Source organism: Linderina pennispora, assembly GCF_002104995.1.
Source record: "Linderina pennispora strain ATCC 12442 chromosome Unknown DL89scaffold_220, whole genome shotgun sequence".
NCBI lineage: Eukaryota > Fungi > Kickxellomycota > Kickxellomycetes > Kickxellales > Kickxellaceae > Linderina > Linderina pennispora.
The window spans coordinates 1-11,500 of record NW_024468468.1 but is presented as its reverse complement, the minus strand read 5'-3'; the positions used below and the strand labels follow the sequence as shown (position 1 = coordinate 11,500).

At 54.0% G+C, this 11,500-nt stretch overlaps 2 protein-coding genes across 2 annotated transcripts; both read left to right on the top strand.

The window, feature by feature from the left end:
• Positions 1–2,014: 2,014 nt before the first annotated feature.
• On the top strand, positions 2,015–4,343 carry DL89DRAFT_298531 (WD40 repeat-like protein; the record flags this gene model as incomplete). Its single annotated transcript, XM_040890796.1, has 5 exons — positions 2,015–2,310; positions 2,342–2,706; positions 2,739–2,904; positions 2,995–3,195; positions 3,338–4,343. 5 exons carry the CDS (start codon positions 2,015–2,017, stop codon positions 4,341–4,343), a joined length of 2,034 nt encoding a protein of 677 aa, XP_040738912.1.
• Positions 4,344–9,587: 5,244 nt separating this feature from the next.
• Positions 9,588–10,699, top strand: DL89DRAFT_289295 (uncharacterized protein; the record flags this gene model as incomplete). Its single annotated transcript, XM_040889942.1, has 5 exons — positions 9,588–9,685; positions 9,775–9,900; positions 10,020–10,152; positions 10,193–10,288; positions 10,425–10,699. The coding sequence occupies 5 exons, from the start codon at positions 9,588–9,590 to the stop codon at positions 10,509–10,511; spliced, it is 540 nt and encodes a 179-aa protein (XP_040738911.1). The 3' UTR covers positions 10,512–10,699.
• Positions 10,700–11,500: the final 801 nt, after the last annotated feature.

The following is an 11,500-nucleotide window of genomic DNA, read 5'->3' as shown; positions in this document are numbered from 1 at the left end:
TAGCTTCCGTCTGTGAAGAAGTTGCGGTCCTTCATACTGTCTGGCAAGTAATCTGGTCCACAGGCCCTTCGTAGTCTGGGTTATACTTGTATCCCAAGCTGTACCCCATGTTTTCATCATAGTCGTCGCGCGTTGCGTAAAATGTAAGCGGCACAGGCCATGGGTTCTCGTCCTGCAGCGTCGCCTTGACTCTCTTGTATGCCTTGTACGTCTCGACGCTTTTCCGGAGCCCTGGCCAAATATGTAATGCAGTGGGCCAAAATCGTATCGCACTCGGGCATTCCTATCGCCTGGCACGCATGGAATGCCGATACAGCCAGCGGCAATGCGTTGTTATCTGCGAGGCCAATGTCCTCGGAGGCCATGCGGATCATGCGCCGTGTAACGTACAGCGGGGTCGTCGCCTCCAGCCAGAATGCGGCCAAGCCAGTACAGAGCCGGCATTGGCGTCGCTGCCACGCACGCTCTTGTGGAGGGCCGAGATCAAGTCAAAGTGCTCTTCGGCTCCGTAGACCATGTGTGTGCGCTGCAGCGCGTTTTTTTATGTCGTCGAGCGACACTGCTTGTGGCGGGGTGTGGCTTGGCAGGGCGCTCATGGCCAGATCAACAGTGTTGATGGCGGACACGGGGCATCGCCATCCGCTGGACAGAAGCCACGTACTTGGCCACCCTCGTTGTCCAGGCCCTGCCTGCGTTTCACCGAGGTCCTCTTGCTTCAGCTTGGCGGCTCTCTGGGCGATGCACTCGATGTCGTCTTCAGTAAGGTTACCAAGGCGGAACACGCGGCAGCGGCTCAGCAGCGCGCTATTGAGCTTGAATGATGGGTTCTCCGTGGTGGCCCCGATCAAGGTGATCTGGCCGCGCTCGAGATACGGCAGAAACACGTCCTGCTGAGCCTTGTTGAACCTGTGGATTTCGTCGAGGAACAAGATGGTGCGCTTCCTTGCCAGCCTGTTAATGTTGCCAGCCTCCTCAATTGACCTTCTTCACATCAGATGTGTTCTGCGTTACAGCACTCATCTCCTTGAACACGGCTTTGGTGCGCCGGGCAATGATGCGTGCTAGCGTGGTTTTGCCCAGCCCGGGGTTGCCCCAGAAGATCATAGATGTGACCTGGTCGTTTTCAATGATACGCCGCAGCATCCCTGTAGGGCCAACAAGGTCCTTGCTGCCCGACAAACGTGTCGAGCGACATGGGACGCAGGCGTTCGGCCAAGGGGAGCTGCTTATTGCTGCGCCGCTTCTCTTCGTCATCTGCTGGCATATCCACTGTCTTTGGTTTGTCGCGTGTTGCGCTATGGAGGAACGGATCGGCTTGCTTCGGCGACTGCAGTGACTGCGAGTGAATCAACGCGGGCGGTCTGGATAAGTGCTGGGAGCCAGAGCGTGGTCGTTTTGACACTGGCGACCCTTTTGACGGAGATATGAGGAACGGCGAAGCAGGCTTGGTGCGCTTGCGGCTGGGCGTCACAGGCTCATCATCCACGGCACCGGCAGCAGGTTCGCCACCCCTGGCACTCGCGATCCAGGTGGTCGTTCATGTACCACTCAGGCACGCTCTTGTTGCAAATTGGGCAGGGCGACGATGCTGCTGCTGCTCATTGTGAAGTAATATTGTAGTGAGATGAAAAGCTGCTGTGTTTGATGCTGCTCCTGAGGCTGCGGTCTTTTGAGCGGACCTGGCTGATCAGCTAACCAAACCTGCTGATCCAGCACCGAATAACCGACGCGTTTTGCGCGTTTACTGACACACGGGTTTTCCCTGTTTACTTTTTTTTGTCTGTCGTGAATTTGGTCCTAGTATTTAAGCAACTCTAATCCAGCGCCTCCAGTATATTCTCCAGTTCAGTCCATGCATTCGCTCGTGGCTGCCACCAGCGACATAGTTCGCGTGTGGGATTTGGCCATTGCCTCTAACAATCAACAGAGTAGCTCCAATTATGCTACCCTCCGACGCGGGCCACCTCTACCGGCTACAGCAGTCTCACACAACAAATCCTACACCGCAGGAAGCATGCGGGACAGTGTAAATGAGATCAAGGTGGTTTCGTGGTCGACAGACGGCAGCACGTTTGTGGTGGGCGGGAAAGGTCCGTATATGCGGCAGTTCAGTGCCTCTGGCGAGCCAATAATGGACATTCCCGGCAACGAAGATGACATTTCGGATATCGTGGCAATTCAGCACTATGGCAGCAACTCCGAGTCGATGTTTATTGCAGACAACACGAGCCGCCAGGTGCGGCGGTGGGATTTTGCAAGCACAAGCTTTGCGCAGACCTGCCAGACACACGACAACGATATCGCGTGTATGTCGTAAGCGCCAAGAGCGTCTGGTGGCAAGCGCGACACGGAAGGGCGGTGAGATTGCGCTCTACAACTTGGTGTACAACACCCGCACAGAGCTTCGGTCGGCAACGCACCGCGCAATGCTGAGCATGGACTTTTCGGCTAGTGCGCGCACGCAGCTGATGGTGGGTAGCGAAGACGGGTTGCTGCAGCTGTTTGACGCGACGCGGTACGGCGAGGCACCAGCCAAGACATTTGCACACGTGCATAGCGCGCCCGTGTGCGCATTGAAGTTCCACCCGGCAAACCTGAACTATGTGGTGAGCGCGGGGCTCGATGGCAAGATGGTTCTGACGGATACGGTTGTGCAGAGATCAAATGCGATTTCGGTGATGGCCGAGGCCCACTTACGTGCCTTGCGTGCCACCAATCACCAGTCGTGGTCGGCGTAGGCACCATTGACGGCGATGTGCTGGTGTATGATCTGCGAGGCTCGAGGACTCCGCTGTGGAAGCACAGGGTAGCGACACGCAAGCCCTTGGTCAGTATTGATTTTGCATTTGAGCAGAGCGCGATGCCAGTGGCGACCGGGCGGCGGCCTAGTGGGGTGACCATGAGGTCGTCTGTGAGGAAAAGCGGCGGTAGTTCTGATGACAGTGGGATTGGCAGTGAGCACAGGCGTGCGAGGCCAACAGCGGCTCCTCCGAGTAGTCGGGTTGTGGGCCGTGAGCCTAGGCTACTGGTACTAGGTCGACCGAACCCACGCAGCGTGACAGTGAGACCGCCTCATAATCCGGCGATCAAGGCTCACCACCGCCAGGTTCTGAACCAGCTGCTCGAGAGTGCGCATAAGAAGGAACCGCGGTCCAGCAATGCACTTGGAATCACGTCGCGCCAAGAGACCGAGGAGTTCGGAGCCCGGAGAACGCTGTGCAGCACCAAGACGACGATTTGGAGAGCGTTAGCATGATTTGCCAAGGATCGCTCGTTCATGGAAATGCTATCACCACCGAAGCCTATGGCCAGGGAGCCGGTACGCGGCGGACCACAGAAAGGCATTGCCAGTGGCTCATGGCCACATGAAGTATGCTGAGGATCCCGACCTTCCGGTACAGCACGACGAGCTAGAGCAGATGCATGCTACAGGCCCAGATGCCGACCAGCACCATTTGGAGGATTTCGACGACGAATTTGACTTCAGTCCAGCTGAGCCTCTTCGCTACGCAGAGCCAGCGGAAGACGAGGCAGCAGAGGAGAGGCACGATATGGGCGATTCGATGATGGAAATGTTTACGCCGGAGCGCGAGAAGCCACCACATTGTCCGCGACCGCCGTGGCGAGATGGACGAATCGCCGCGGCCCGACAAGACACCATCAAAGATGGTCAGCAAGCTGATAGCTCAGCTGAAGAGCAGCCAGAAGAAGAAACGACGATAGACCTTGCAGAGCCACAAGAGTCCCGCAAGCCGGCCCCGTCACTGAAAACGCCTGGTAGGGCGAACGAGTTTAGTGCGATTAGCCCGCGGTCGGCAAGATCGATTGAGAAGCGCCGGCAGGCGCAGATGCTCGAGTACGAGCGGGATTTTGAGCCGATGCCTAAGCGGAGAGCTGTACAGGGCTTTGAGCGTACGCCTAGGGTCGCCAATGAGCCAAAGTCGGCAAAGCGGTCGGCGGTCCGGTTCTTGAGCAGGGCACCGCCAAAGTACTCGAAGGAATCTGTCGAAGAGGATCTGGTGCCGAGGACAGGCACCAAAAGCACCTCCAAGTATACGCCCAAGCCATGGATGCGCCATGTGGGGCTACCGTCGCGCAGACAGGAGGTTGAGGAGAAGGAGCCCCCAGCGTTTGCTGCTGTAGCCAAGCGACATGAGACAAAGGTAGCCAGACCGCTGGTGCGGCAGGTCGATCGGTCCTTGGACGAGGAGATTAGGGAGAAACAGAGGCCCTCGTATAGGGCAGACCCAGAGCCCGCTGTAGAGGAGGAGGAGGAGGAAGAGGATAAACAGGAGTATGTTGGGGCGTGCCCCGAGAACCCCAGCGGCCGCCAGAAGAACTGAGCGGTCGACAGAGGCAGAGCACATGCGCAGCGGCAAGATACCAGCCCCGGGCCGTCCAAAAAGAAGAGGATGAGGATCATCTTGAAGAGGGGGGACGGGTTTGCTAAGCCAGCTGCAAAGACTCGTGCAGAAGCCAGAAGATCCGAGCTTCCAGCGGAGCGGCTGTCTGGCCAAGAGTTTGGACATGGCTCGCAGTATCGGCCCAGAACTGCCCGGCATGAGGAGGATGAGGATTTCGACGAGTATGTGGATGAGCGGCGGTACAAGCCCAAGCCAGCCTGAAGGCGTCATTGAGCCCGTCCAAGGTGCCTCGCCGACTTTCCGATTTCGATTCCGAGCCTGTGCCCGCACCAGAAACCGCCCGCCCCCCGCCCCGCCCCACCCCCTCCTGTGCGATCGGCTGAGCAGCGTCCGCCTATGCAGAAACGTGCAGCCCCCAGATCTGCAGCCACTGATGCTGAATATCTCTGCAAAGTCACCGCCTAGCCCCGCAATGCAGCCCAGAAGTCAGCAGCTGCAGAAGGAGGCGATTCCGCTTGCCAAGGTCCTGGTATCCGCTAAACAGCGGGCCGACACTGCCTACTACGGTCTCCGATGCCTCGTCGTCGAAGCAGACGGCGACCAGCGGAGCACCAAAGTCGCAAGGGGCGAGTGGAACTGGTTTCGCCGTCGGTGGGTACCAGTGTTCTGCAGAACGCGCTAGTCGATGCTCTTGTGCCGGATGCGCGAGCAAATCCGCGGCGAGATCCGCAATCTGCACCTGGACATGATAAGCAGCACTTTGGTGGTTCAGGAGCTGCTTCGGGGATTGCAGCGCGAGGCAGCTGAGTCGCAGGCGCTGCGGCAACAGATCGAGATGCTGCGCAAGGAGAACGAGCGTCTGATGCGCTATATCCCTTTCCACAACATGCTGGATGAGAGCGACTTGGCAGAGCGGCCCGGCGGTCCGAACGGCATCTCCAGGGTCAGCACATCGACACAGCATCATCATCAGCAGCAGCAGCGGTGGCGATAAGATGCGGACGATAAACGGTGGGAAAATTCGCACACTGTCCTGTCAGATTCGTGTCTGCGCCGCCGCTCGGCCTCTGCTCCCTTTGTTTTTAAGTCACTATATATAAAACGCGCCTCCTGTGTCCCAGCCTGTCGCCTAGTACCCTTGCCATCGACAACATACCATCTTCTTCCGCTTTCGCGTCCTCTCATATTCGAAATTTTGTATAAATGCGCCTTTTAGCAACCGCCCTGCGTCGCTGTACCGCCACCCAGACTGCCTTCCCAAAGACCCTCCGCCCAGCCTACACGATGACCCGCTCGTTTGTCTCCGACGCAACCAAGGACTCGCCGGTCTGGAAGCTCGGCCACCTGAACCACGTCGCCATTGCGGTGCCCGACATGGAGCAGGCCACGTCGTTCTGGCGCAACATCATGCAGGCCAACAAGGTCAGCGACAGCGTTGCGCAGCCGGACCACGGCGTCTACACGGTCTTTGTTGAGCTGGGGAACACCAAGATCGAGCTTCTGCATCCGTACGGCGACAAGAGCCCCATTGCGGGCTTTTTGGCCAAGAACAAGAACGGCGGAATCCACCACATTTGCATTAACGTCGACAACATCAAGGAGGCTCTGAAGACGCTGAAGGAGAAGGGCGTGAGGCCGCTGAGCGAGGAGCCCAAGATCGGAGCGCACAACCTGCCTGTCGTGTTCCTGCACCCTAAAGACTGTGGCGGCGTGCTGGTCGAGCTTGAGGAACACGCTTAGTTTTTTTATTTTTGGCTGAGAAACTGAATGCAAAAAAAGACCTCCGACATGTGAACTGCTGCTGATTGGCCCGGGGTATGACGTTGCATTTGGTCAGGGCCTGGTAGGCCCGTTTAGAGGTGACCTAGCACCTCGCGCTTCTCTACTTCCGTTCGGTTTTTCTCCGTTAATTGTTTGCTATTTTTCCACTCTAGACCTTGCAGCCTGCTCTTTCCCTCCTGTCTCTTTCGTTGCTTTCGACTGCCCCAACTGTAAAACACCAAAGACGGCCCGCTGTCGTATATGCTCGGCCCTACCGGTCAATGTCACCAACAACCACAGCAACCATAGCCTTAAACAGCAGCAGCCAGGCGACACACAAGCCGAGTTGGCATTTACTAGACAGGCCAGGCAGTACCTCTGTGGACCCCCTCCGCCGATGAGCAGCCATTTCTACGGGAACCCATGGGGAGCCCAGACCTTCACGGAGCCCGCGCATTCTACGCCATCGCTGACGCAACTATCGCCTAGCCGGGCAGCACGTCGTGTTCGCGCAGCAAATGACCCGCTGGTATCGCCGTCGCGGGCACATATAAACGAGTTTGAGCGGGCGACCCGGAAACGAGCATTGAAAGACATGCTAGAATGTATTGACGACGCCATCTCGACACCGCTGCCGCATAATGATATACATATGGCGCGGGTGCGTGCAGATACAGATATAACAGTTTCCGGAGGGCCCGCTGGTTGAAGGGCCGAGCCATGGTAGTCCAGAGCAGAAAGGCGCGGGCTTGGCAATTAGCCTGCCCAAAGACAGTGGCGTGCTGCCATTGCAGATCCACAGGGTGCCTGGGCGGCCATCGGCAGATGGCTTGCCAGGGCTTTCGTACGGAAAGAGGATATTGTCGGTTTCTGAAGGCAGTACTGTGGCCCATATGTCTGTGCCAAGCCAGCAGCTGCGCACTATCAAAACTGTGAAGCACCTGGTCTCCAGCAACGATACCCTTGGAAGGGGTTTCGATCTTGTATGGCGTCTCGGTAAGTTGCAGATGATAGTGATCTGTATTTGCTCTGGTGCTACTATGTTTACTGATTTGTATTTCTTTACAACAGTAGGTCTCGAATCTGAAACGGCTCAATCGCCTGTGGTCGCCGAGCGAGCTGCTTACACGCGACCATCTGTATATTCCGCTGCGGGTCTGCTCGGGGAAATATACGCTGCAGTATATCGATTACATCAACTCGCGATATAGAGATGAATTATCGAGAGGACTAGCTCCAACCGTGCGGCAGTTGCATCTGATCGAGGTCGTCTTGGGCAGCGAGGAAGGAGTAGATACAAGCATGTCGTCGTGGCCTTGTGTGCCATACAAGAGTATACAAAAAATATGTGTCCTTTGTGTTCTGAGACTCACAGAATAGCTGCCCAAGGGCAATGCTGCCTGCGTTTATCTGCATGTAATATAATCACTTCTCTATGTAACAACACAATTTCAATCATAATACATATGCGTATCGTCATGGAATTGGTCATTTCAGCCCTCAGGTAGATAGAGTTCATGGACCGTATAGTCAGCTATGATGGCAAAGAGAATGCATATCCACATCCCTGTACACTGGCCTATAGATACTCATTCTGGATGTCGCTCTGTGTAGTAGAAACAAAAAACACTGCAATATTCACTACTACTAACTACCATTCAGCATGGGGTAGCGAGTAAATAGTATTTAAACTGGCTCTACACCTTTTCAAATAGGCGCTTTGAAACAGCTACTCTAAGAGAAAGCTGGCATATTATGCTGACGGCAAGCACCAATCCCGTAAAAACAACCATGCTGTCGAAATCCGCTCCGTTACCGAACCGAGACAGTAGTGCGCCGGACGAGGGTGTTGCAGCAAGGAAGCCACATCCGCCTGCAAACATAACCAGTCCAATGATGGATGGCATGCGCTCGACACCGAAAATGCGGCTGGTAATCACTGGCGGCAACCCAGCAATTATACCAGAAAAGAAGCCAAAGATAACTGAAAAGGCTATAGCCATGCTTGTCGAAGTAAATGGCAGCCATAGTGCAAACACACTAACGCAGCTAGCTGCCGTTGTGAATATCATCGTATTGAGCGGGCCAACTATATCACCCAGGGCACCAATTGCGATCCGACCCAATACGCTTGCCGCAATCATGATTGACGACAAATTGGCACCCCATGTGTCGCTTTTCCCGAGAGCTATAACCGAGTAGGTGTTGATGTACTGGTATGGAGTGTGATACCCGGCGTTACCAAATGCGGTCAACAGCATAATGAGTATGATCCTCCGGTCCTTTAGCAGTTGGAAGTCTATGAACCTTGGTGGGCCATATATCGTCGTGCAGGTTCTCATCAGCAAGCTAGCTGGCAGACACACGCCGGTGATTATGAATCCAGTTATTCGCATCGCCCATTGACGGCCGACTGTGTCCATCATCTTCCGGGTTGCGATTGTTAGCCACAGGCCACAGACCCCAGAACCAGAGATGGCGATGCTTGTAGCGACACTCCGGTACTTTTTGAACCACTGCACAGGCAGGATAAAAGAGATGTTGTAAAACAGGGATATGCCAATTCCAGAAAGAACACCTTGGGTGAGGAGAAGAGAAACGGGAGTGGTGCAAAAAGAGGCCGCCATGAAAGAAATTCCAGTGGTAAGAGCACCAACCATGCACAAGTGGCGAGTGTCATAGCGGGTGCATAGTTTGCTGACACCAACACCCAAAAAGCACGGCGTTGCTGCCTGAATAGAACCAATCCATGCTAAAAAGGACGCTGAGGTATCGGGGAACTCGTTGACCTTGTAATCCTCCATGTAGACGCCATAGGTGATGGTAAGTCCATTAGAAAACATGAAGCCGAAAAATGCACCCAAGACAACAAGCCATGCTTGCTTTGAGTCAACCTCTGGTAGAGGTGAAATGGATGACCCTGATGCCAAACTAGCTGTGCTGGCCGCTCTCTTCTCGTTCATACGAATGTCTGGGTCACTCGCGGCACGCAAATTCATAATCGATATAAAGGTGAAAATACCGGATAGTCTCGAAAAATGTTAACTTTGACGAGTGTCACTAGTCCCAGGGAAATATACAGACATAGTGATAGCGGCTCCCACGGTATTTGATTGTATGACCTGCTAAGAAGCAAAGGCGACCGCCACAAACAGATTATATGTGTAGCATGCCATTATCAGGTGGAAGACAATACCATGCGAGTATTTTTGTAAACACCCTCCTTTTACCTGTTGCTTGATCATTCGTTGATTTACATGCAGTGGAGGCTGTGGATACTGGGTATCGATTCAGGATAGGACAGCGAAATGAATATCCATAACACCCAGTTGTCACAGCCAAGGGCCATCACCAATGTTATCTGTAGGTGTGTTCCTGAGGAGGATCGTTTATCGACAGTATATACAACCAGTCACTAGCGTCATTTATATTTCCTGTATTGCCTGAACAAGTGTCATTATCATGGAATTTCCACACGTCGGTGCTAATTGCTCATATGCTGGCTGTGCAGATCTGGACTTTCTACCTGTTACTTGTGACTACTGTACCAAGCAGTTCTGGTAAGACGGCTAAAATTGAGTTGAACATTCATGATGGACAGCCCAAGAAACATACAGCAACCACTAATGCTGTAATCCCTCTACTGTAGCTCTACGCATGGTAACCCAATTGCACACCACTGCGACCAAATGCCCGAGCGGACAGTTGAGGCGACTAGTTCAACCAAGGACAAGGATTATATTCCAATAACAAAGTATACGAAGCCTGCCCGTATGTAAGTACATGCAGCTACAGCAGATGAACCTAGAGCTATCTGGATGTATTCTGATAGTCTATTCATACCCTGTATCAGTGATAATTCACCATTTGCACTGTTGTTTGTGACACATGTAGCGGGCCAAAGGATGTGCGTGCGCCAACCAAGAACGAGCTAACTGATAGGCAGAGGCAGGCTTTGGCTGCGCTTAAGCAGACGCACCAGTCAAGGGCGCCACTGCGAGCGGCGCCACTGCCCAAGAAGCAGCCTGTGCGTGTAGCGCCCCGGATCGAGCTAATGAAAACTCAAGGCCAAGGCCACCGGGAACCCGAACATGGCTATGGAAGACCGACTCTATCTCAGCGTGGCGTCTGAGGCAAAAACGATTGTCGTGTTCATCAACAAGGTAAGCACAACTGCACATGCCACTCGACATTATTCGTGCTGCGGCTGTGCAGTAGGTCTCAGCTGCAATGGCACAAACGTGGATTAATTATGAAATGCCCTCATTGCCACTGATCAACACGGGCTTTACTGTATAGAAGGCAACTATCGGAAGCGCCACAGATCAGTTTGCAAGACAGCTTGGGCTATCGATGCTCCCGGGAAAGGTAGCGTGCAGGCAATAGCGCAGTAGTCGCATCTCTAAGGACTTCAGACAACAACAGCCCCCCAATGTCTAATAGCTTTTGGCACCAGCATTTGCCTACTGCTAAATGTAGGTTTACAGCTTGCAGGTTGCTGCGTCGGGCGAGATGCTTTCCCCTGGGACACCTTTGACCAGCTCCTGGTTGCACGGTCCGACACAACGTTCTTCAATGGGTGCAAGCTGGCCTTGATTGGCTAAGCGGGTGATCATTTGTTGTCGTTAAGGCGAGCCACATGATTTTCTGGACTGGCTTGATGCCGAGCGAGCTGTGGCTAGAAAGAAAGAAAGAAAGAAAAAAAAGAAAAAAGCAGGTTTAGCACACAGCAAATTGCTTGTAGTGCATGGCACCTCCCCTCTCCTTTTCTCCTCTCTATATCTCTATCTCTCCTTAGCATAAAGTGCAACAATAAACTCGCGGTCCATTTCGCATTTCCAGCTCACTCTTGGTGTCCCTAGCCGTTGTTCCACACTGCACAAGGAATTTCCCGCAGCTCAAATAATTCCGGTTCCTGTTTCCCTTTTACCCACCTTTTTCTCTCCCTCTCCCTATCCTTCAGACATTATTGGCACTTGCTGTCCTTGGTTGACCAAAATTTCCCTAATTTTCCTCTCTCCGCGATTCGGCAAGAAAAGAACCAATGGGCAAGCCAGATTCGACAAAGACAGTAAGTGTTTTACCGATTGTAGGCAAGGGAAAAAATCGCCCACGAGGCTTTGCCCAAGGCTAACTAGAAATACTCAATGCTGGTGGTGTAGCTTCAGGCTGATAAGCGCACAACGGGTATCCGCACCATGAAGATGGCACGGGAAACAGCACCGGTTCACAACCCGCGGTCCTTGCAGTCCAACGGCCATAGTCACCACCGCCATGCGCAGCAGCCACAGCACCAAGTGCGTCCGCGTGTGCAGGAGCCGCTGGGAATATAGCTGACAACGGTGAGTATGGCGACGCGAGACAATGGTAGCACA